At 47.0% G+C, this 25,793-nt stretch overlaps 1 protein-coding gene across 2 annotated transcripts; it reads left to right on the plus strand.

Annotated features, from left to right (window-relative positions):
• The first annotated feature begins 1,841 nt into the window (after window positions 1-1,841).
• Window positions 1,842-24,492, plus strand: CSNK2A1 (casein kinase 2 alpha 1). 2 transcript variants are annotated; one of them, XM_084217839.1, is made up of 14 exons: window positions 1,842-1,946; window positions 13,663-13,856; window positions 14,877-14,988; window positions 15,835-15,936; window positions 16,357-16,407; window positions 17,103-17,162; window positions 17,790-17,873; window positions 18,271-18,381; window positions 19,196-19,297; window positions 20,151-20,251; window positions 20,962-21,110; window positions 22,386-22,472; window positions 23,130-23,282; window positions 24,146-24,492. In XM_084217839.1, exons 2-13 carry the CDS (start codon window positions 13,756-13,758, stop codon window positions 23,243-23,245), a joined length of 1,176 nt encoding a protein of 391 aa, XP_084073965.1. In that variant the 5' UTR covers window positions 1,842-1,946; window positions 13,663-13,755; the 3' UTR covers window positions 23,246-23,282; window positions 24,146-24,492. The 2 variants fall into 2 exon arrangements, with proteins under 2 accessions (XP_084073965.1, XP_084073964.1); XM_084217838.1 differs by having other exon boundaries at window positions 23,130-24,492.
• Window positions 24,493-25,793: the final 1,301 nt, after the last annotated feature.

The following is a 25,793-nucleotide window of genomic DNA, read 5'->3' on the forward strand; positions in this document are numbered from 1 at the left end:
GACTGCCCCTGCCTGCCCTAGCCCCAATGGGGTGATCAGGGCAGGGACACCCCAGGGAGCCGGTTTGGGGGGTCAGGGCTTGACCCCAGGGAGCCGGCTTGGGAGGGGTCAGGGCTTGACCCCAAGGAGCCGGTTTGGGAGGGGTCAGGGCTTGACCCCACCCTGCAGGATCTGAACTGGGGTCTTGGGAGGGCTCCATCCCCCCCTGTGCCCCAGGGAGACCCTTCCCCTGCTTGGTGACCCAGGGTGGTGTGGGGTTGGCAGGAGGCTGGGGCAGGTGGGGGAGAGGTGACCAGCGGGCAGCAGCGGCACGGGAAGGCCTTCGGCACCGTGCCTCGCGCCGGGAGCCCATTTCCCCACAACAGGAGCCGTTATCAGCGGCAAATCCTCAGAGTGCTCCCAGGGGGGACCTCCAGCCCTTCCCCTCCACCTACCCCACCGCTCTCCCGCTCCGGCCCACGTCAATGCCGCCGCGAAGGTGTCGGAACAATCGCCTGACAAAGAGCTATTTTTAGGGGCCGGGGCTTGGAGCGAGGATACGGCCCGGCCGCTGACAATGGGGGGAAGGGGGCCGGGCTTCCCCCGTGACCACTCGGCAGCAGAAGGACCTGTAAGATTTCCTCGATGACCCAGGCCCGTACAATACAAGGAAAGCGCGAGAGGGAGATACCCCCGCCAGGACGAGCTGCTCCTTTACCTAATGGGAGTGACCCGGGGTGAGGGGCTGCGAGCTTTGGGCCAGCGGCCTCCCCTGGGGGAGACTCCCACACCGGGAGGGAAGTGGGGTGAAGCCTGGCCGTGCTCGGCTTTCCATGAGGTCGAGGTGAGGGGGGGGGCCAGGCTGGCTCCTTTCTGAAGGGCATGGGGAGATCTGGGGGGGGTCAAAGGGGTTCAGACATAGCTCAGCACAACCCCTTCCCCTCCAGGCTGGCTCTCATATTGAGCCAGAGCCTGAACGTGGTGGGAGGACCAGCCCAGAGCTGCATGTCCCCAGCTAGCCCTGGTCCAAGTGTGCCATGAGCCCAGGATCCCGCTCGTCCTCAGGTTGAACCTGGATGCCTTTCCTCCCACCTCGGGGTCTCCAGTCTGTACCAGACGGGTCGGTGGACCATTTGCTCCGACCAGTCCTTTGGGGAAAAAGTGATGTCCTGGGCTGCACGGCAAGAAATTGGACTAAAAAGGTGAAAGGCAGAGAGAGAAGACCACGGGGTGCTGGAGTAGGTCAAGGCTTGGCCTGGTTGCTGGCCCGGCTGCCGGCTCAGCAGAGGGATAAGTCCCTTTGCATGAACAGCGCTCGAGACCCCACACGCCGGGCGGGCCGCAACAGCTCCGCGGTGGCCCCGGGGTCTGGGAGGGCCGGGGCCGGGCCGGTGGAAGGGCTGGGAAAGGGCTGATAGAAGGGCCAGAGAAAGGCTGAAGAACGGCGGGGACAGGGCTGTGGAAGGGCCAGGACAGGACCGTGGAAGGGCGTGGGAAAGACCGGGTCAAGGACCGGGGCCGGGGCCGTTGGAGGGGCCGGGGGCAGCGCCGGTACCGGGGCACCTCCGCAGGCCACAGTCGCCCCCTGGCGGCGGGTCCTGCACACAGCCCCACAGAGGGGCTGGGCCCAAGAGGCTACCGCTCACGGTCGGGCGTCCCGCCGGCGCTGCGGAGGCCGATACGGACCCCGCTACCTTCCCGCGATTCACGGGGACACACCTGGACACGGAGCGGGAACAAACCCGCGTCCTTCGCACACCGCCGCGACCATCATGGACTACAACTCCCATAGCCCCCCGCGGCGCGCTCCACCCTTCCCTGCGCACGCCCCCGCGGCGCGTGGCGGGGCCCGCGCGGTTTCCGTTTCCGGCGCGCCTCGCTCTGGTCCCTGCGGCGGCGGCCGAGCCTTGTGCCTCCGCCATATTGTCTGTGTGCGGCGGCGGCGGCGGCGGTAGCGGCCGCGCCAGGTACCGGCGGCTCCGGCGCCCAAGCGGGGCCCCGCGGCGGTGGCGGGCGGAGCGGGCGGCGGGGGGGAGGCGCCGCTGCGCCTCCTGAGCTCCTCCGCCCCCCCGCCGCGGGCGCGGTGTGGGCCGGGGGGCCGCGGCTGCCCCTCAGGAGAGTGGGGCCGCGGCGGCGCTGAGGGGGAGCGGGCAGAGCGGGCGGGTCCGGTGCGGCGGAAAGGGCACGGCCTGCTGCCCTCGGAGGGGCTCCGAGTCCCCGGGGGGAGCGGGCAGGGGCTGTGGAGGGGCCGCCCCGCTGCCCCCAGCCCGGTGCGGGGCCGCCCTCGGCCGCGCAGGAAGGGCAGAGCCCCGTGGAACGGGAGCCGTCCCCTCCCCCAGCTCTGCCAGCTCGCACCTTCGGGCCGTGTAGGTGTTATTTACTTAAATTGCTCGATCTTGCCTCTTCCCCGCCCTGCCCGGAGAAGCGGTGAGATGCGGAGGGGCATGGAAAGGCCTGTTAGTGCTCGCTGCCACCCCCGGCTGCGCAGGGACTCCGTTCTGGGCCTTTCTGGGTGGAGGGGAAGGTCGTTCTCACGGCTTTCCACACCAGTCTGTGGAAGCGGTGGTGGTCAGTCTTGCCCCCGCTGTAATTTAGTTAATTGTGCCTTGGGACCGAGAGCAGTGTCTGTTGTTAAAATGTGGTTTGTAAGAGAGGGGTAAGATAAGATTGTGGAACCCCGTGTGTGTCAGATCACTTAATTTTTTCTTACTGAGGGTTTTAGGTAAAACCAATAAAGTTTGGATTGTGAATATTGAAGCAGAGTGGAGGGGAAGTCACTGATCTATGGTCTCTGGTGATCGGTTGCAGGACCTGGGGAAGTGACATGTAGCTGTGTGCAGGTGGTTTAGGTTGGATATTAGGAAAAGGTTTTTCGCCCAGAGGGGTGAATGGAGACTGAAACAGGCTCCCCAGGGCAGTAATAATGGCCCCAGGCCTGACAGAGTTAAAGAAGCATTTGGACAAGGTTCTCCGGCGCAGGGTGGGATTGCTAGGGTGTCCTGTGCAGGGCCAGGAGTTGGTCTCGATGTTCTTTGTGGGTCACTTCCAGCCCTGGTACCCCTGAGAGGGGTCTCTCGTTATTTGGATTTGTCTTGCTCAAACCTGACCCTGGTCTGGTGCCTTGGGGAGCTGCTCTTGCGCTGACCCCGCTGCCAGGCTTTGAAACTGGGCACATGTCCCTGGAGAGGGCTGTGCCATGTGCTCACCTGGCTCCTCATGGGAACTCCATCCTGGGTGCAATCCACAAATGGGTTGGGAAGAGCCCCTGCCAGAGGGGACTGGGCACAGTGGCAGCTGTTCAGAGGAAGGCAAGTGGACACCCAGCATTTCTGCCTGGGGCTGGGAGTGATTTCTTTGTTCTTTGAACACACTCTCTTTTCTGAAACAGAATTGCTCAAATTATTCAGAGTTGGGGCTTGTGCCATCCTGCCAGCCAAGCTGGGTGTTGGATGTGAATCCAGGGTGGATTCTGGGTGCATCATCAGCTGGGGCAGAGGAATCGCTCATCCTGTGATTTCTGGTTTGGTGTGATGTAGAAAAGGGCAAAGTTTCTGCTAGGAGAGGAGAGAGTGAGCTTGGGGAGACTGGAGGCCTAAGATTTGGGGAAAGTGTGAAGCTTTATCAGTTCCTTAATTAGCTCTAAAACTGGGATTAGGGTAATGTTCCATTTCCTACAGCATAGGCTCTGTGGAGACAGACAGTGTCTGTAACTGGAAGACAGAAATTTGGATTGGGATGTCTGATCCCAGGTGCAGGGCAGGCAGTGCTCTGCATTCAGGAGATCTGACTTTGCCTTGTGGCTGCAATCCCTGTTCTCTTTGGATGACTCTAGACAGGGAAGGTAAATTGTAATTGTGAAGGGCCAGACATTGTACAATTGTAATTGTAAAGGTCCAGACCTTTCCCTGAGCATGAAGAATGTCTGTCTTTGGTGGTAGGCAGTGATCCTTTCCTTTCATCTTGCCAATGGGGAGAAGTTTCCATTATTTCACCTTTCTCTAGTGATTTATGTCAATACCTGGTAACATAATTTCTGTTGTTAGTGAAATTTGCTGTCTTGTTCCCAGTGTGTGTGGTGATAGAGTTGGATGTACATGTCCTGCACTCAGTGCAGAGAGCTTGGCCAGTCAGCTGCTGCCTACAGGGAGTTGAAGCAGGGTTGAGGAAGGGAACATAGTCTTGGCTTTGGCTGCAGCAAAGAAGCAAAAACTCATGCAGCTGAAGATCTGGGTGAGGGGATGAGGCACAGAGCATGGGCAGATGTTGTGAGAGGTAGATGTTGGAGGAGAAAGCAGACACTTCCAAGTGGAGGGTCAGAACAGGTTTTCTTTGTTTGGCAGGGCTCTTGGGTTCATAGATGGAGGGAAAGTGAGGTTTGTTGGATGTTGAGAATATGGCTCTTTGGAAAAGTGATAATAAAATTGGCAGTAGGTTCTAGCAGATGTGGAGGAAATTGGATCATGGAATGTTGCATGACATTAAGGTTGTTGAGGTTTGCGCAGGGGCAGTTAATGGTACTTGTTTGCTTGAAAAAAGCTGGTGAGATGTGAGAATGAAGATGCAAATCTGGGATTGGGAATTGACTTGGTAAAATGCCATTTCTTGACAGTGAGACATGTTAAGACTTAGAGTTTGATATTTGGGGCATTTTCAAGTAATGCAGATTAGGTTCATCACCATGGAATGTGTTGAAGTAGGAATCTCAGGGTATAAATGATGTTGAAAGGTGGTTATAGATTTGTGGAGTTGTAGAGCAAGAAACTTTCTGCTCTGATGAAAGGGACATGTACTCAGCTTTTCCCAATTTTATAATTTTATTAAATGGTGGGTGTCCTTACACTTCCATTTCAGTTCTTCTCCATTTTCTCCTTATAGAACTAATTTTCTCTTTGTCTTTCCTCATGTCCTCTGAGGAATAAGGGAAGGGAAGACAGGAGAAGCAAATGGGTGACATTGTGGTGGTGTGATTAATTTAGTGTCACATTTCTGAAGAGGCAGGGATTTATTTCTGGGTTACCAGACCTGTCACCTCCACCGTTCCTCCATTATGGAATTGCTTACATTAAGATATCTGTTTTAGAACTCTTTGCATGAGATTGTTGCCATCTTAGATCTTATTGTTCCATAATAAGGGTCTTGAGAGGGGAAAAAAACCCCAAGATTTTAAGATCAGGAAACATTGCCTTGACTTAGTCTGGCTACAAACATTTGTTGCAGGACAGCTCTTGGATAATTTTTCTAAGCTTGGATATCTCCTTCCAGGGGCTTCCAAGAGCTGACTTCCCTGGAATTTACAGAATGTAACTGGAGAAAGGGAGTTCTCCTTTGAACCTGAAAAAACTGCTTGGAAGAGGAGGCTGCAGCTTTTTGAGCTGGTGTTAGTGCTGTTGCTGAATGTAGAGTTTTTCCAAGCTGGTTTTTGGCCCCTTTTTCCATCAAGGTGCCAAACTTATATATTGGTAGAAAAGACTGATGAGAAGTCGGATTGTTTATGTGGTCATGGGATGAGTGGTTCATGGATTTTTTCTGGTTAGGAGTCCAGTAGAGAAGCAGCAGCATGAGCCTGGCCCAAGTCTCATCAGCTCCTGTTTTCACACTGTTCTGGACAAATGGTTTTATTACCCATTTCATTCTGCTGCTTTGGAAGGCTGAAGAGCAGAAGGGAAGCTTGGAGTTCTTTGTGGACTTGGTACCACCACAGACTCAACATTTGGAAGGTTACAACTTCAATAATTTTAATTTTCCACAGAGTTCAATTCTGAGATTTAGGTTATGTCCTCCTTATTGAGTTCTATTTTTTAATTAATATTGCCATTTACAGGGAGGTGGTTTCTAAAGCAGGCTGTCCAGCTCCTGCCTATGTAATGGCTGCATCATATTATGGCAATTTATTTCATGTGAGTGATGAATAAATTCTGTGCTAGATGGAAAACAACTTTGAGTCAAGGCAAGAGTTTGGCTGCAGGTTTCCCACTGGATAGTCTGAAGTGTTAACAGCAGACCTAGAAAATTGAAGTTACTCACTCTGTTTTTGCTGAGAAGTAGGCTCTGCCCTTGGACCTTCTGGAACAACCAAAGGCTAAATTAGTCCTCTTTTAATTAAGCCAAGTTCAGGGAGAATCCAGCGTGCTAATACAGCATTACGTGCCAGAACTTGCTTTCCCTGGGTGGGAAAGGTCTTCCTGTGGTGGGAAGAAGTGGCCCCAAATCCTCTTGTGTGTCCAAGGAGCTGAAAAGGTGCCTCTCCCTGTTGTTACCAAAGCCTGTGGAGAAGGCATTTTCTCAGAGCATATTTGCACATGTGCGTGTGAGTTGTCAGAAAGTCTTTATTTTTAGTGTTCAGAAAATGGATGAGCGTGGACGCGCACAACAAATTAATTTTCAGTCTAGAAAAGCAAGAGCTCCTGCAGTGTTCCTTCTCTTGCAGCCTTTTTCACAGGTTTCTCTATCTGTTACCAATGTGCTGTTGAATTCCAGCCTTTCTTCCACGCTTGGTTGTACTCCAGAAGGAAAAAGAGGGCTTTTTCCTCACTCTGCAGCATCTAGATTAATTTCAACTGAGCTTACAAATTAAGTTACGAGTTTTGGCACAATGGCTTTACTGGGGGCTTGTAAGGTGTGAAGGAGAGTGCTGATTGCTGGAGTTTAATAGCTGGGGTTTTTTCCATTTGATTCTTGGAATGGTGGTAGCTAGTTTCATCTTGTGTTAATAATGATAAATTTTTAGAGAATTATATCAGAGCTTCACTTGCTGGCAGGGGTTTGCACCGGGTGCCTCTTGCTGAGCCTGCTCAATGCTGGCTGAGGGTTAGAGATGGTTTATGCATTGCCTGCTCCATGGAACAGCTGATCATAGGGATTTCCTGAAGAAATAGTTACAGGCAGGGTCCTCTAGTTTATCCTTTGGCTCTGGTAATTGTTCCTGCCACTAGGAGTTGCATGATCAGATCAATTAAAGCTGTAACTTTTACAGGTGGTTGGTACAGGTCAGTTTTCTGAGTTCTGCCTAAATCCCTCTGTACATGACCCATAGGAGTCAAATCAGCTGAATGATTGTCCTGGCAGTACTCTGTGCCTACTAATTAATGAGGAAAACAACTGTGTCACTTAGCAGCAATTAGGGAGGTAGAACTTTCCAGAGGATGCTGCCAGTGGAACCTGATGTCAGCCCATAGTGCGGCTGAAACATTCCCCTTTGTGAGCCTCCAGGAAGAGTTCCGTAGTGTTGCTGGGGTCTCAGAAACTGTAGTTTTGGTAACTGGAATACTGTCCAAAGCTCCAGCAGTAGGAGATTTAGTTTTGTTAGTGCTCTTGGAAGAAAAAGGAACTGCTTCCTGTTGAAGTATTGCTTTGGCTTTAGGGCAGACCTGAAGGGATATTCCTCCAAAGAAAATCCCCCTGCCTTTCCTGCACTCCCTGCTCAGCCTGAACTGTCAGTTTGGGGAAGAGGTGCAAGCAGAAGAGTTTTGGTCTTGGTTTCTGTTTGGTGTGTGTGTACAGACAAGTTGCTTAGGCAGTGCCTGGTTATATTGCAGCCATTTTTATCGGGTTGTGTCAGGAGTCCTTGGCACTGGCACTGAGGATATCCGCTGAGTTTATGGGTGCTGGGAGCGGTGGCAGAAGCTGCAGGCATGGGAAAGAGGCAGAGCCTGCGCTCAGCTGCTGAGGCTTGGGTGTCTTGCTGATGTTGCTGCCCTCTGTGGCTACATGGCCTCATCCAAGGTCAGCTTTGGAGTCTTTGTGTTTTGAGGTCTCTCCCTTAGCTCCATGTGCTGTTGACTAACTTAGCTCTGAAAATAATAGTGTTGATGATCCTGGGGAATTGTCTGCATAGAATGTCTGTCACTGCTGCTGGAGGTAGTCCCAGTGTTCTTCCCCAGGTCCATGTGCTGTTGCCAACACTGATGTTTGGCAAAGGACAGGTGTCCAACCAGGCAAGATGCTGGAGGCCCATAGAGAGTTCATGTGAGCTCTGCTAAAATTTGGCTTTAGAGATCTGAACAAAAAGGAAGACAAAGCATGACAGACCTTCTGCCAGGAGAGTGTGTGGCACCAGAGCCACTGCCAGGGCATCCTGGAGGGTGACAGACATGTTACACGCTGCTTTCTGAGGTGGGAAAGTGGGACAGTGAAGTTTTCCCCAAGACTGAAGAGTATCATAAAACATGGAGTTACAGTAAAACCATTCCTGTGGCTTCCATATAGATTGTGATCCTCATTACAGAGAATGACTTCTTCATTGGCAAGAATCATGAGGAGTTTAGAGAAGAATCAGTGGAGCTAATGTACGAAGAGCCAATCTAAATTTAGGATATTTCTAGTGCAGAATTACTCCAAGATGTTTCTTCCAGTATAACTAAACCTGTCGACTGCTTTCCCTGCAGACTGGCCATGTCTTGTTTTGAATTAATCACAACAGTTCATGTTTCTTTTTTAAGGCAATGTTGAGGTCATTACGTTATCATTTGTTATTTCTCTACAGTCGGACACAACCAACTATTTAAAAGAAATCTGGAAAATAATTTTAGTGGAAAATGCAGTTAAATCAGACTGTGCTGTTCCAAAACAATACTTAGAGAAAAGTTTGATTTCTAACCTAAGTTGTTTTTTTTTTTAACTCAGATTTTAAAATCTGCTCTTCTGTCAATGTTGTGCCTTTAGTAGGGAAATGATCTTCAGGAAAGGATATAAAATGTCAAATTTGTTAATCCAGGCTTGTTTCTATTTTAGCTGTAAAATCATAGAAAAATATAGGTTGCAAGGGACTTCTGGAGGTCATTTGTTCCGTACTTGTATTGCTGAAGTTTCAGCATCATGAGAACACACAAATCAGGTTTCTTTTGAGAGATAGACCATATTTTTAAATGGAGTTGATTGCTATTATTTCCTTTAAAAGTAAGCTGGGTGTTGATTGATGTTGACTGCCAGCAGGCAGTAGTGTAATATTTAGGCATGTCTTGATTTTTTAATTTCAGTGTTTCTCCAGTATTAAATATTCTCCAAACTCTGAAGGAGCAAGTACGCTTCCCTGGGAGGATTACAGGGCTGTGTGAAGGAAATCATCAACAGTTTTATCTGATAATCTAATTCTTGCTCACCCTACCAAATCACACTTTACACTCATGATTTTAGAGGCTGGGTTTAAGCTTTCTGCTATGAAAGGTAACATCTCACTTGCAGTTGTAGATAAAAGAAGGGGAATAACCTTTCGATTCCAGACTCTGCACTGTAATTCTGCTCTTCTCCACTGACAGAGCTTTTCTTCTCTCACAACAAACCCGCTGCTGTCTCAGCCTGTTTACAGTCTTAGGCTGGCACAATCACCACTGTAATGAGCTTAGGTGGGGAAAGTAGAAGTGAGAGGAAAGGCTCTAGACCTGTTTGGCCAATCTGTCCACTTTGCTTTCTCCTCAAGAGGAAGGTGAGCTTGTGTGGAATTCATAAAGCTACGGAAATGTTTACTTGGCTCTTCGAGTTCAGCTTGCTGCAGTTCAGGGCCTGTTTTACTCCTTTGGGACTGCTGTGGGCTCACTGAAGCAGAGTTCAGGTGGATCATCGGGAATAGCCAGATTTATGTGGTGTTGAACAAGGTTTTCTGGGTTCACTCCACTCTCTCTGGATGAACTTGGACCTTCCTGGCAATATAGTGTTCACACTGAGGGCAAGGCATGCTGTTAACAGCAGTCCACAGGGATGCCAGTGTCAAGCGGTGTTTGTGTTCTTGGGTACATTATTTATACTCCAAACCTTATCCACAAAGGTCATCACTTGGATAGCACTTGTGAGTTCCTTGGGACACCAGTCTTCTGGGTAGCTCTTGGCTTTCAGCTCACTGGCATCCTGTAGAAGTGCTGCATCATACTGGGGCAACTTCATGGGTTTTAAGTTCTGAATGAGTAACTGCTTGAGAGAAGTTCCATGCCAAGAACATTTCCATTTAAGAGGAGAAAAAAAAAATCATTCTGGTATCTCAGTTATTCTGGACTAAAAAAAATAAAAGGCAAATTTTACTACAGGCTAAGTAGGTGTGTTTCTCAGAAACTATTCTGCATGGATTTCTTAGATGTGTTTTGTTGCTACTTGCTCTAAGTTCATGCATCTGGAAGGACAGAGGGTGTCGGAAATTCCTGTACTAATTGGAGTAGGTGTTGGAAGTATGGATCCTTCACAAAATATCAAATTCTCTATGTGGGGCATGGTTGCCCTTAGAATTAGAGTGCATTGTAAGGATGATAACATCCCTATTTAAAAATGAGGGGTTTTGTAACTAGTTTAGATTAAAATGTTTTAAAAATCAGAGTCAAAGAGAACACTGAGCGGCTTTTTACCATTTTATTGAACTTTAGGCACAAAATGTCTAAGCTTGCCAAGCTGTTTAGACAACAGACTACTGTTAGAAGAATTCAAACTTTTAAGAACTGATCTTTTTTAATTAGCAGGCCCTTCCAATTAAAAAATTCCTATATGATGGCAGCACAATTATTTGTCTCTGGGCTGGGGCTCTGGGTACTCCCCTGGAGTGTGTCAGCAGGACAGGAGCTGTGTTTGGCTCTGTTCTTGTCTGGGATGAGCAGGGTTCCTCTTGATAAGGCTGCTGTGTAAGAAATCAGCTAATTATCAGTTTGTTGATACTCCCAACAGCATTTTTGGGGACAGGCCTGTGTGGGAGAAGCTTTGGCGTGGTGTTCGTTTGCTGTAGCTGTCATGTGAGCCCTTTTGGGTGATATCTGTCCAAGGGGTGTCACCACAGGGGCTGTTTGAGAAGCCCTGCTCTGTGTCCTTGCACAGGCAGGCCTAGGCAGCAAACAGCATGTCAGACTGTGGTTGGGAGCTTTGTCTTCCTCTCTTTGTGACCTCTGGTACATTGCCTAAAAGCTCATGGTTGTTTCCTAGTTAAACACTTCTCTACCAGAGAAATTAAAATTTTAATGTTGTTTCTGGAGATGCTCAAGGCCACACCGGACCCTGATCTCACCACATCTATTTTGATTAGGTGATGTTGAGCAGACTCTCCCAATATAAATTATTCTATTATTCTGTCATCAATACAGGAATTAATAAATGACAAAATTTGTTTGGATTCTGCAGAAATAGAACTTATCTTTTATAACAAGCTCAGGGCACTTTTCTAGGTGCAATCGCTGCTCATGTTGTAGATTTTTCTGCTTTAAAAGTGCAGGCTCAACTGATGCTTGCATGTCAACACCTGTCCCCATTATCTGTCTTTATTTGTGTCATTCCCTTCTGCCAAAGAGCTTGGATCCAGTGCAAAATAATCCCCCTCCAGGGGCACTGAAGGAAAAATCTATATGAATTCCTTGGCAGTTTTAAGCAGAGAATGAGCAGCTTTCAGGCAGGGTAAGTTTGTGTATGTCTATAACTCTGTTTGCTTTAAAATTTATTTATCTGTGCAGATTCTCTCCCCTTCCTGTGTAAAGAATAGTAGACAATAATACCTACCCTCGTAAATAGACATTGTGTGCCATTCTTAGAAGCTGCAGTTGATGATTTCCTGAAAAAGCTCTTCTCTGAGCAGCCTGTTACAATGTGCTGCTTGAGCTAGGCTAGAGCTACGTGACAAAAAATAGCCACTGTGAAATTTGATCTATCTTTAGATAATGTGATTGATTTTTCTTTTTTTTTTTTTGTGCTGAAACTGATCTTGCTAAGCTGGGTGAGGGGAGCAGTCATGTGTGCTTATTTATACTGGATTGTACTTAAAAATTAAAATTGCTAAGTCATCTGAGACATGTATGAGTTCAGTTAATTCCTTCACAAGAAGTATTGGGCAGAGGAAATGGGCCAGTGCATCTCCTGCCAGAAGCATAGGGAGTGAGAAGAAACACAAACACAGTGATTGAACTTGGAAATCTAATAAATTTCACTGTACTAAACTGTTCTAGTAAACTTGCATGCTCTAGTAATGCCTGGGGACATCTAATTTCTAAGTGTCTGAGTCATGCCACATAAATGCTTTGAGGTCTTAGATGATTGCTGCCTCATCTTCTGAAATTGTATTTTGTGAGAGGACTAGCATTTTATCTAGGAATAGACTTATTATATTTTGAGGAATGCTTCATATTCTTCCATTAGCTGGACACACAGCTGAAGTGCCTCATCCTCCTTTTATGGGTCTAAGGCCTCAGTCACCCTTCCATAGTGGATTTTGGAATAGTGCTGTGTCCCTGTTTACCCTTTGGACTGGCTTACTGCAACCCTGTCTACCTGAAGCTGCCACCAACATCCTTTGTGTGTCAGTAGGTCAAAAAAATATCCCAGTGCTGAGCTCTGTCCCACCTAAGGAGGCTTTGTCCATGTCCGAGAGCCCTTGCATGCTCTTCTGCCTCTGGAAGCAGGACCAGCTGCTGGTCAGGTTGTGTGACACAGTGAAGGACCTCAGACCTGTGTCCTCCACGTCCTCTGCCATCTTCACAGCCAGTGGGTCTTGCTGGGTCCTCACAGGAGTTGAAGTGCTGCAGACCTCAAATAAACAACAGGACGTGGCCTGTAGAGCAGGATTTTGCTTCTAGAGTTTTCTTCTGTTGTGACATGTCCTAGTAGCTTAAGCCAATTGCTCCGAGCAGATTTCTTGGTCTTTCTCATTAATGTATGATTAATGGGGCTGTTGCTTCCTTCTGCAGGCTGGCAGTTGCCTGTTTTCTCTGAAGGGATAAGATTGGCACAGCAAATAAGTGTATTAGTTTAGATAACAGTGTTGCCCACTGTTTGAGCACATAGGCAGGGCTGTATGGCCCTGCCACGTGCTGCTGCACACCAAACAATGCTCTTCCCTGCTCCAATACAGCTCCCTTTCTTGTAAATTATTTTGAAAGCTGACATGGGGATTCTTGTATTTAAACATCTAAAAGGGTGTTAACTTCCCCTTGTGAAAGATTTGAGATATGTAAAAGCACCACATTTATCTTGGGTAGGACAATATTGATACAAAACTGCAGTGAGTTACTGCTGTCCTAAATATTCGGATCTGGATGATAATGTGTTCAGACATATAGAATAAAGATACAGGGTTTGTCTCCGACATACAGTAATTTTTTTTTGAGTGACTTTGACCAGTCTAAATACTGATAAAACTTACCAGGAGCTTTGCAAAAATTGCCTTGGAAGGAGGAAGGATTGGAGGTACTTTTGGCAAGCAGAATGCAAAGGAACATCTTCAGACCCTTGCACCAGTGCATTTCTTTCATGTTTGAATAAAGCATCATAATCCAACACAGATGCTGCTGTCTTTTGGACAGTCAGATTTAATGCTTTGACTGTAGGAAGTTGTTGCTAAAGCTGGTTTCCATCCCAGCAGAGTTGATTTTGTTACATTGGATGGCCCAAGACTTGTGATGGGGGTGTGATTGCAGCCTGTAGCTGTTGCTTTCGTCTGCAGTCGAAAGAAGGGGATCTGTCTGCAGATACAGAGCATGTGGCATTCTTTCCTTTTGGAAAGTTACCTCTACAACCAGCAGCTGGAAACAAGGTGCTGAAAATTACCAGGTCAGCGCGTTGGTTTGCTAGGAGCCAGTCCTGTGTGAGGGAGAGCAGACAAATGGCTTTCAAGAAATCCCAGGCCTGTGGCTGGGCAGGCTCCAGCCGTTGCAGCAGCTTTTAATGATTAACTTAAATACTTTTGAAGTGCCTTGAGAATTTAACCTCTGGTTTATGTTCTGTCTGCAGGTGGAGGAATCTGAGGCCTTTCTCCTCTGTCAGCACTGCAGACCAGGTCGCCTCTGATTTCACATCTCGCTTCCGCCTGCCAAGCTGTCTGATATGTCGGGACCCGTGCCGAGCAGGGCCAGAGTTTACACGGATGTGAACACACACAGACCCCGGGAGTACTGGGACTATGAGTCTCATGTTGTTGAGTGGGGGTAAGTCTGGGCTGCCTCTGGATGTCCCTGCACCAGGATCAGTCCCTGTGGATCCTGCATAGTGGTATTTGGGGAGTTCAGGCAACTGTGCTGTGTGAGGCTTTTTCACGCTTCTTGGCAGATGGCAAGGGAAAGGATTACAACTTCTCTTCAGAAAAATATTTCTTACCAAACTTTTAAATTCCCAGTTGTGGAAGAACATTTATAGCAGCTTCCTTAAAAGTTTGAAGAAGTTTTGTCAGGTAGTTGAGAAACATCCCCTTTCAGAGGGAAGAAAATCTATTTCTGAAACAATCCAAACAGTCCTGAGTGCAGGGCTGAAAAGAAATGAAAAGACTTTCAAACTGAAGTTGCTGCTGACTTGGATAAGTGAAGAAACTCCACAGACTTAAATAGGTACATGCTATTTTATGACTTGTTGCTCAGCTCTCTGCAAGTGCCTGGAAAAGACATGGCTGCCTCTCTTTGAAGGAAGGAGGTGTCTAAATTGAGCTCATGACTAAAGTGTCCCAGAATCAGACAGCAGTGGTGGTGGCTTCATAGCTCTGCGTTCCTGCTGGGATATGGAGGGCCCAGACAGAGTTCTGCCCTCAGCTGTGCAGTTCCCAGTTTCTGGAATGTACACAGTCATCTGAGCATAAGTGCTGCTTTGTGCCCAGACTGTTTTTAAACAGCCTTGCACTTAGATTTTTTCCTCATACTGCCTTTGTAAAATTTTACCAGCATTATACAAGGAAAAATGGAGCTTCCAAATATAGAGAGAAGGGATACTTCAGGTTTGCTAATGCTGAAATACGTAGTTGGGCTTTCAATCCATACTTTTGGATTGAATCTGTCTTGGGCAAATAGAAGCTCCCTGTTTCTCTCCTAGTTCTTAAATCGTCCAGTTCAGGAGAGGTAAGGCACTAGTTAATCCCCTTTGTCTGTGAAGTGAGGCAGTGGTTGAGTGTTAAGGAGCAGTTTATAAATTGTGATGGAAATGACTGAGCCCTTTGGAACTCTAACCTTTTCTCCCCACAGAAATCAAGATGACTACCAGCTAGTTCGAAAATTAGGCCGAGGCAAATACAGTGAAGTATTTGAAGCCATCAACATTACAAATAACGAAAAAGTAGTTGTTAAAATTCTCAAGGTGAGCTGGGGATTGGGCAAAAGATAAAATCTGTCTTGAGGTAATCAGGAGGCCAAGGGCTTTTTGATGTTCTAAAACTGAAATCCTTAAAGCCTGGCTTTGGAGTGTCACTCAGTGAAACAGGCCTGCAGTTAAGTCAGATCTCTGCCTGTAAGGAATTAGGCTCTGTCTTAAAGAAGCCCTGATGTGCAACACCTTTTTACTTGAAACTAAGCAACATTTCAGCAGCTGACTACAAAATTCTCAACTTCTCTAAGTGCTGGTGTCCTGGCAGGCTGTCATGGCCTTGGCCTTCATTTAGTGACCCTCCAGTAGCCCACGGACTTCTCATAGTTAAACATTTGCCACATGCTAGTTAAGAAGTTTTGGAGTATCACGGAGCTGTTAGGGTTGGAAAAGCACTCAAAGATCATCAAGTCAGTCAACACCCCAGCATTCATGTCCCCAGATGCCACATCTCTTAAATCTGTTTAAGAATGGTGTCCTCACCACTGGAGCAGCCTGTTCCAGGTATTGACAACCCTTTCTGTGAAGAAATTTTTTCCTGGCATTACTTGAGGCCATTTCCTCTTGGCCTATCAGATTATGTTCAGAGAGCTTTTTTAAAAAATGCCGTCTTCCAGCCTCTCCTTCGCTTGGAATTATTGTCTGTAGCTGTCAGGATTGTGCAGTTAGAAAGCAGATATTTGAGCCCTTACTGGTGTAATGCATACTCAGGTTAAATTGCAAATGTTTCAATATATTTTGCTGATCTGCAGTCACCTGGGTGTTGTCATCTGGCTGTTGAGCTATTAGGCTCACTTTACTGCAGGGCTTTATCTTACACTTTGGCTTTTTATTCTTCAGCCTGTTAAAAAGAAGAAAATCAAGCGTGAAATCAAGATCTTAGAGAACTTGCGAGGCGGTCCCAATATAATCACTCTTGCAGATATAGTAAAAGATCCTGTGGTGAGTAAGGGAGAAACTCAAGGGGTACACTGGGGTTAAGGGTGAAGTTGCTCTGTTTGATTTCAGCTCTGACCTGGCTTTTTGTTTTGCCTTGCTCTTAAATCCTGCTTTTGAATTGACTGATCAGATCAGCTCTTAATCTGATAAACTTCTTTTAGAGGGCCCTTCCCCCACAGGTCCCTCCAGCCCCTCACTCTGTGAGGAAGAGATACCAGTGAGCTGAGACAGGTTAATTCGCTCTGCAAACAGTGCTGCTGGAGGCTGTGGGCTTAGGCTCTGCTCTCTCTGTCTGGGGGGAATCATAAATATGTCCAAGGCAGAGGGATTTTTTGTAGTTTTAGTAAAAAAAAAAAGATGCAGTTCATTATCTTAAGTGGAAACATAACTTAACGTGGCTGAATACTTTTTTTTCTGTTTCAGTCTCGAACACCTGCTCTGGTTTTTGAACATGTAAACAACACAGACTTTAAGGTACAGTGTGGGATGTGACTTCTCTTTTTTTTTTGTGTTTGAAAACCACTCATACTGTCTTTCTGGGGAAGGGCAAGTACATAGGATGGGCATTTCCTTCCAGCATAGGAAATGCTTTTAAAGGTAAATGCAGTTGGGACAGAAGTTTGTAATTAGCCCATCAGTACCATTTTGCCACAAAAGTTACAAGATGAGAATGCAGATTCCAAGAGGTATTTAATTTTGGGAGCAAATGAATCTATTACCTTGTGGCCCATCAGTGCCTGTGTTTTTTGAGGCGTTTGGCTTTTATGTGTACAACTATTTATTGGAACCACTTAAAGTGTGGACAGCTGTTTCTGTGGCCTTCCATACTCCTGGGAATGGGGATTTAAATGTTTCTTTGTCCCTTCATACTGACCTGCCTCAGAAGAAGAAAGGCTGTGCAATGCCATCCATCATGCTTGTGCTGGGTAGGTGCAACCAGAGGGAGATAGTGACAGGAACCAGGATGTGCTGTCTGAGCAGAGCTGGAAGTAAACTATGTATGGGATTTGCAAAGGGAGAGGAATAAACTGATCAGAGTCAGGTGTGGGATCAGAGTAACTTGAGAAACTTAGACTGTATCTTCAAATGGGTTTGGAGAATGCCAGCAGCCCAGAGCAGGGTTTTTTTTGCATGTTGAAACACTGACATGATGTGTTTGTGTCCCACAGCAATTATACCAGACATTAACAGATTATGATATTCGATTCTACATGTATGAGATTTTGAAGGTAAGTTGGTGTTTTGCTGTTTTGTTGGTTTATTTCTAGTATTTGCTCTCAGCTAGTCCTGTAGAGATAGTTCTCATGTCACTGATGATAGTGACATCATATCACTAAGGGAAGGAAAGTCCATGGAAGAATTGGGCAGAAAAATATCAAGTCAGTATCTGTTTTTCAGCATTTTGGTACATTGAGATACCTTAAAATCCTAAATCAGGAGTACATGTAGCCTCTGAAAAAAGAAAACTGTGAGCTGTTACTGGCTGGGTTTGTGCTGAGATATAATGTGAGTCAAATATCTTCATCCATTCATCTGAACTAAGTAATTTCTCCTTAGGAGTCTGGAGAAGGGGGGCTTGTGTGATCATTAGTGCCTAGTAACTATGCTCTTAAAGACTCTGAAATTCCAATTTTTATGGGGAAGTACATGAAGTAAAGACAAGAGACTTGTGTTGCTGGGACCTCCCTTTGGGAGGGGGCTCTAGAAGCATTTTCTGTGATCAGTGAGTCTAGTCCAGGATATAACACTGGACAGTCCTGTCATCTAGTTAGACTTGATATGTGTGGAAATACTTTTGAATATTATTAACTTGACACATTCTTGTGACTCCAGCATCTGTTTCCTTTCACCTGCAGGCTCTAGATTACTGCCATAGCATGGGAATCATGCACAGAGATGTCAAACCTCACAATGTCATGATTGACCATGAGCACAGAAAGGTAGTGTGGGGTGGCTTGGGGGCAGGGAGGGGTCCTGCTTTTCTCTTGGCAGTCTGGGATCCCTTTGGGTACTCCTGTGTAGTGGTGCTAGCAGACCTCTTTGAGGGGCACTCTGCTGTAATTGTGTGGACAAATGTAAAATGAGAATATTGTGCTGCTTTTTGAGGCTTTACTTGGTCATATGTAACCCATAGGCAGGGTTGTAAGGAGAGGTATTTTATTTAGACTGCTTGATGAATGGGTTTGGGGAGAATATGTCACCAGACCCTCTGATCAAATTAATTAAAAAATGGAAGACTTATAAATTAACTTCATACTAAGTTCACCAGTGTCATTCAGCCAATGGTAAGCTGGAGCATCCCTTGAGCCTTTTTTCTTTGTTTTCTACCATTTTTAGCTTAGACTAATAGACTGGGGTTTGGCTGAATTCTATCACCCTGGCCAGGAGTACAATGTCAGAGTGGCTTCCAGATATTTCAAAGGACCTGAACTTCTTGTAGATTATCAGGTAAGAGTTACTAGGACTTCTTACTGACTTTTATGTGGAAAGTCAGTGCCATTTCAAGGTAATAAACTCAAAATTCAGGTATCTAGAGAGTTGAAGCTAAAGATAGCCTGTTCCAAAATGTATGGCAGAAAGCAGTGGCCATAAAGCCACTGAATGAAAGAAACAAATGAGTAGTCTCAGGACCTGAGGAAGAGCTGCAGAACTATCATTATGGATCTTGGAATACAAATATTGAATATTTTTTTAGCTAGGCTGTGTTTGCAGCAAGGTACAGGAATGAAACAAAGCCCCTGTGGGAACAGCAAGTACTGCATGAACTTCTAAATTAAGCTATAAAAGCATCCCCTTATCTGATGGCAGTTTGCATTATGGAAATCACAGTGTTCCTGGTGACTTTCAGACCATGCTGGTTCTGGAAAATAGCACATCCTCACCTGTCCATGGACCCTGGGGAGTCCACACTTTTGTTGTTTGTTCCAATGCTTCCTTTGCCAACACACATTTCTCAGTGGTTTATAACATTGGAGTCTGCAGTGAAAATAGAAGGAAGCTCTGATTTTTAATATCCTGGCAGACAGGGATGGAATTAGGATACCTGCTGTCCTGCTAATTGCTGTATCCCAGTTTGAGTAACTGGAACACTGAGCTGAACAGTGGCTTAGGGATGAAGATACATGAAGATAGTTCAGTTTGTTTCCAGCATGACATGGCTGTGTTCGTATCACCTTGGCGGGTTGGGGGAACCCTGGTTAGTTTTGGAGGTCTGTTCTGCTTAATTCATTAGAAATTGAATTGTCCTTCTGGTTTTGTACAGATGTATGATTACAGTCTGGATATGTGGAGCTTGGGTTGCATGTTGGCTAGTATGATATTCCGAAAGGAGCCATTTTTCCATGGCCATGACAACTATGATCAGGTGAGAGCTGGTCATGTACAATGTTCTCTTAGCACCATGAAGGTTTCCTGCTTAGGCTTCTATCGAGTCATCCAGAGAATTTTTAAGCCTTTCTCTAATGGCTTCTTAGCTCAGTTTGAAGCCACATTCCTTTTCTCAAGTGTACAAGATTATGTAACCAATTAAATAAAAATGGATTTATAGAGCTTTGTACTTAGGAGCTCCTCTGTAGGTGTCTGGGAAAAGCTGTAGAAATAGTTATATTAAGGCTGGTGTGTTCTAGTACATAGTTTGACTATTCCTGAGGTTATGTTATGTGGAAAGCCCCTGCCACTACTCACTCTCCCCCCACTCTATATAGAAACTGTGAATTTGGTACAGGTTTATACAGATTCTGAAATCTTTGATGTGTCGCCTTTAGGCCAAAATTTTTATTTTTAAACCTTGATCACATGCTCAGCATTCTCAAATCTTTATTCTGGAGCTCTCTGGGGTGGTGCTTCACTTTTCACATGCAAGATCCAGAGTTTCTGCTTTTTTGACCAGTTATGCTTGCCTTCCCCTCTTTTGGTTTTGAATATTTTCGTGCTACTAAGGAAGGTAGTGTTGCAAGGTCTCAGGTTTAGAGATTTTAGGGTCTGTGGCCTCCTGGCTGCCTTGGGGTACTGCTCTCCAGCTGTGGGTGGAGGCATGTTCCTGATGCCTGGGGCTGTGTGGCTGGGGAAGCCAGAGCCACAGGCTGACCCTGTGGCTTCTGATTCATACTGCTGGGATCAGGTTCCGGCTCTCAGGGGAATGTGCTGCTATATCTTCATGCAGGCTCTGCTATTATCATACCTTCACAGCAGTGACTTGTTTTTGTGTTTGTTCCCAGCTGGTGAGGATAGCCAAGGTTCTGGGGACAGAAGATCTGTATGACTACATTGACAAATACAACATTGAGCTGGATCCACGTTTCAATGACATTTTGGGCAGGTGAGCCAAGGTCTGGAGTCTGTTTGGTAGATCCAGACAGTTACAGCTTGTCAACAGACCTTGAAATGAACAAAAATTTGTGGAAGAAATCAGAGCCAGGATTTTGGAGAACTGACACTTTGTGCCTTTGGTCCCTTTAGCTAGTGCTTTCTATAGTCCTTTATATGGAAATGGACCTGAGGAAAGATTTTTAAATGTCATTCAGGCAATGAAGGAGCTACTGGAGCAGAAAGCATGAAGGGCAAATCTCTCTTCAGTCTGAAGGGAAAAAACCAAAATGGTGTTTCTCAGCATTAGAGTGCAGAAAGTCAGGTGCTGCTAAAGAAGGAATTTATATGTTTTTTCCCCTCATAGTGGGACTAAAATTAAAGGAACTCATGTTGGGTGCAGAAGAGATAACAGAACCTGCAATTCTAGGCCTGTAATCCATTCTGAGCATTAGTCCTGCTGCTGTTTGGGGTCATGGCAGGGCTGTGCAGGGGCTGTGGTGGCCGAGGTGGCTGTGCTGGGGCTGTGGCTGCTGTGCCACCGCGTGGAGACACAGTGACACTGCTTCACGTTCTGGAATGTCTCAGCCCTGCGGGAGGCTGTTGAACAGAGCAGCGGCCTCCCTCAGGGCTGGACATCTGTCACAGCTCTTGCTCCTTAAGGAAGTGAATTTTGGCATTGCTGTCCCCTGGCTGGCCTGATTTGGGTCTGTTTTCCTGCAGACACTCCCGTAAGCGATGGGAGCGCTTTGTCCACAGTGAGAACCAACACCTGGTGAGTCCAGAAGCTCTGGATTTCTTAGACAAGCTGCTGCGATATGATCACCAGTCACGACTCACAGCAAGAGAAGCCATGGAACACCCCTACTTCTGTAAGTATCAGCTGCTGTCCTGAGAGTTCTGCCTCTGGGAAATCTCTGTTCCCATGGCTTGTGCAGATGGGAGCTGAGAACGGCAACAATGATAAACCTGGTTTGCAAATATTTGTGCTGGAGCTGAGGCTGCTGGTCTCTGTGTGCCACCTCCACCAGCCAAACAATCAGTGTTGGGTACCCATGTCAGGCCCATGAATCAGCAAGTAATATCAAGGAAAGTCACCTAAATCATGTGACTTGATGTTGCTTTCTGCAGGTGTGCATGTATTCCTGTGTTTGGATAAACCCAGAGAATTCTGGTTTGTTGATAAACAGGCATTTTAACTCATTCTGTTGCTAAATTGCTTAGCTACTGCTATATTCAGGTCTTGATTTTGCAAGCAAAAATGTTAATTTCACTAGTAAATGTTTTAAGTGGTTGCTGTTTTTCACAGATATTGATATCTGGGGGTTTGAAGCAGCGGCAACAATGCATAATGTCAATATTTGCTCAGGTGGTTTCGTTTTGGGGTTTTTTTAGCTGCTGCTGAAGAGACCCCTGTAATTAACAGACTGTTGATCTATGTTATACCTGTTGGATAAATTCCACGGAAATGTTTTGCAAGTATGAGCATTAGAGAAGCCAATAGCTTGGAATGTGAGAGCTGGACAAACAGTTCATTAATTTGTGTTCACAAAAAGATACACATAGTGCTGAGCTCAGCAAAGTTTGGAATTCCCTTGTCTGACGCAGAAGGCCTGGGAGGCAGGAAAGGGTTGTCCCTGTTCAGATGAGAGCCTTATTTACATGCAGCTGAAAATCAAGAGTTAGTAAGTTGTGATCATCTCATGGATGACAAGTTCTAGTGACACACCTGACAGCTCACAGAGATCCAAGATGTGTATAGAGACATGACACATGATTGTAATCAGTGATAATCTTTCTGCTTGCTGCACCCATATTCTGGGTTTGGCTTTCTGCAATTACACAGTTGCTTAGCACAGAAAGATCAACTTTGCCATAATAACCTTTGTCTTTTCCTGTCAGACAGTCCTGCTGAACCCCAAATCACATCATTTAGCTGATTTTCCCTGATATCATGTGACCTTGGTACCTTCTTGAGTGCTTCCCACTGGCATTGGTGGAAATATCTGTATTTCAGTAGATGATGGTTGATGTTATTTGGCACAGGCAGAGTGCCAGGACTGGCTGAGCACAGAGGCCACAGGCAGTCTGTGTGCCTCAGCAGCTCTCTGGCAACACAGCACTTACTGGTAGTGTGCTCTTCCTAGACCCCATTGTGAAAGACCAGGCTCGGATGGGCTCGTCCAACATGCCGGGTGGCAGCACTCCTGTCAGCAGTGCGAGCATGATGTCAGGTCAGTTCTGCCAACTCGCCTTGGTGCTTGGGGTGCTGAAGCATTTGTATGTGTGGGGTGGGTGGGGAGGACCCAGGAGGGAGAGTTCAGCAGGCCAGGGCGGTGTTGGGTCATCTCCCAGGATTGGGGACAAGGGCAAGGAGAGCTGCAAAGTGGGTGGGAGAGTGATAAGTAAGGCCTTAGGCAGCCTGACCTGTTTTTCTGGTCTCATTTTAAGAAGTTCTTTGCACTTGATTTTCTGGCAGCAGCTTGAAGGACAGTCCACTGGTACTGGCTGCCCAGAGAAGCTGTGGCTGTCAGATCCTTGAAATCGTTTAAGGGCCAGGTTGAATGGGGCTTGGGGCAACCTGGTCTAGTGGAAGGTGTCCCTGCCCATGGCAGGAGGGTTGGAACAAGAGGAGCTTTAAGGTTACCTTTTCAACCCAAACCATTCTGTGATCCTGCCACGTGTCTGCCCATCAGTAACACTGAGGGGTGTGCAAATCTGTGCCCGTCCCAGAGCTGCAGAGAATAGTGACAGATCTTTTCTCTCTTTAATTATTTTGGCAGCTCTGAAAACATAACTGACCCACAAAGCTCCCACTTCACTTCAGAAGCTGTCCTGGATAGCAGTGTGCTGTTTTTACCCTAATTCCTGCTTACCTGTCTCTCTTCCAGGGATTTCTTCAGTGCCAACACCTTCACCCCTTGGACCTCTAGCAGGCTCACCTGTCATCTCTGCCACCACCACCCTGGGGATGCCAGTTCCAGCTGCTGCGGGCGCCCAGCAGTAGTGACGGGCTCTGTCTCCTGCTGCCTGAGCTGAGTCAGGTGGGGAAGAGGTTTCCCCCTCCACCTCTCCTCAGGACGCAGCTCGTGCCTGGCAGGGGAAGGGAGGGGATGAACGCTTTGGAGACACCGTGTCTGAACTGTTGCTTGTGGATTTATAGTAGTTCAGTCATTATATACAAAATTATTATAGGCTGATTTTTCTTTTTTTACTTGAACTTTTCGTAACTCAGGGGATTCCCTGAAAATACCTACAGATGGAATACTTCTTGGACAGTTTTTCTTTCCCCCCCCCCACCCCTCCTAAAAAAAACAAAAAAACAAAAACAAAAAAAAAACCAAAACAACAAAACAACTCTTCATGTAATAACAAAGATGAATCAACAGCATTTCCAAGCTCTTGCATCCTGCTGGAAATCTCTTCTCTTCATGTTCCCACCATTATTCCTCCACAAGCCTTGGGGGATTGTGCTGTTCTCCAGAGACTACCAAACCAAGTCTTCATGAGGCAGGGGAGGGGATTCTTAAAGTACCACTCACTTGAACCCCATGTCCTGCATATGTCCCAGCCAGGGTACACTGAGGAGACAGTTCCAGTAGGGAGAGGTGGGATAAGCTTAAAAGGAGTAAGTGCAGATAGCGTCCAAAACCCTAATTGGATTGGATAATGTCTCCTTAGGAGTCAACCAGAATGCTAACTCACCCCTTGCATGTAATTTTAGTCTTAAAAATGAAGTTACTGATCCAGTTGGAGTCCTTGGCACCTCCTGAGACAGGTGCTCCTGTAGAGTAAGCCCTGCTCTCATCAGCCCCTTTCTCATGGAGGGTTCTTCCAGCCATTGCTTGGCTTGGATCTCTGGAATTAATTTGTTATTGGGTATATTGTTTTTAAATTGTTTCTATAGGTTTCAAGCTGGTGGCTACTTAAAGCTGGAAAAATCAGACTGCGCCAAGTCCGATCCCACATCTTCACCCACCATCCCCTCCCTCACGTGCCATGTGGTGAGAATACCAGTTACCTCACAGTCTTGTAAATATGCACTGAGAGGAAGGAGCCAGGAGACGTTAACTTAAACTGAAATGGTAGATCAGTAATTGTGGACAAATATTATCATTGACAACGGAAAAGCACCCTTGTTACAGCCCTGCTACCCCTTGCTGTGTATATATACTTTGTCCTTCATATGTGAAAGATCCAGTGTTGGAATTCTTTGGTGTAAATAAACATTTGGTTTTATTTATCGAGGTTAGATTTAAGTTCCCTGTGTAGAGGCCTCCCTGGGGTGGTCATGCGCTGACACAGGAGTGGTGACAGCCACATGTGCCCTGGGCAGGCCATGTCCCTGTCACACCCGTGGGGAGCAGTGCAGAGAAGCCTTACACAGATGTCACAAAGCCAAAGTATTTCCTGGGAGAAGGATCTTTTGCCATAACAAAAAACCCTCTTCTTCTGTCTCAGCCGTGATGGTGGGGAATTGAGATGATGAACCAATTATTAGTTGTTTGCCTGTTGCAACTCACTGCATTTCTGTGACTTGTTTTCAGTCACCTTATGCTAGGCTGGCTCAGCTGGTGTGGCTGCAGGCACAATGGCACCTGTCCCTTTCAGTGACCTCTCATGCCAAAGCCATTGCAGCAGTTGTTCCCGTGGACATTGAGTGATCTTCGCCTTCAGTGGGTGCTGACGCCTTGGCCTGCAGCTCCTGCCTGTCCCAGGCACCCATCCCTCGTCTGTTCTTTGGAGAGGATGGACATGTGCTTCCACGTTGCTTAGTTAATTTTAGGATGGGGCATGTGGGCTGGATTAAACTGATTTATGGGACATGGAACACTGCCCCTTTCCGTGAGGATTGCCAGCAGGGAGATGAGGTTTTTCACATACACCAGGATAGCTTTCTCCTCCATGCCTTCATCCAGTGGAAATCCATTGTACTTAATCTTTTATATCCTAAAGTGATGTGAAAGTTGGACTGTGTTGACTGTTACCTCAATGTGCTGTACCGTAAAAGCACCCAGTATGACAAAATACAGCTTGTTTGCACTGGTTCTGAGCTATGCAGGACATTTTACCCAGTTCTTTCGTTATTCCAAGCGAGGGAGGTTTGCATAAGGATAAGAATGGAAGAGGAAACTGGGAGTGGTGGATGGCCGCAGTGCCTGTCAGCCCTTGCACGGACCCCTGTGCATGGAAGGAGCTTGGTGGCCTTGACAAGCCCTTGCAGAAGTCCCGGGCACTCGCTCTCCCACTGCGGTGTCTGCAAGCACGGACGGGGAGTTCGGAGGGTTTACGGGGTTTTTTTGCGTGGTGGCAGCAGCCCCTGTGTGCAGCACCATTGAGGGTGTGTTACCGCCCCCAGCAGTGCCGGGAATGACCCGTCCGGCGGCCATCGGGGAGGGTTCGGGTTTGGTTTTTGTTGGATTCAAACAGCCCCTGAGGCGCCCTCGGGGCGGGCACAGTCAGGCCGAGCACCGCCCTTCGCGCATGCGCGGCTGCCCCCGCCCGTGTGGCCCGCCTAGTGGCGCCGCGCCTGCGCACTGCGGCGCCGTGACGTC

The sequence above is a fragment of the Fringilla coelebs genome, assembly GCF_963513975.1.
Source record: "Fringilla coelebs genome assembly, chromosome: 18".
In the NCBI taxonomy this organism is placed as follows: Eukaryota; Metazoa; Chordata; class Aves; order Passeriformes; family Fringillidae; genus Fringilla; species Fringilla coelebs.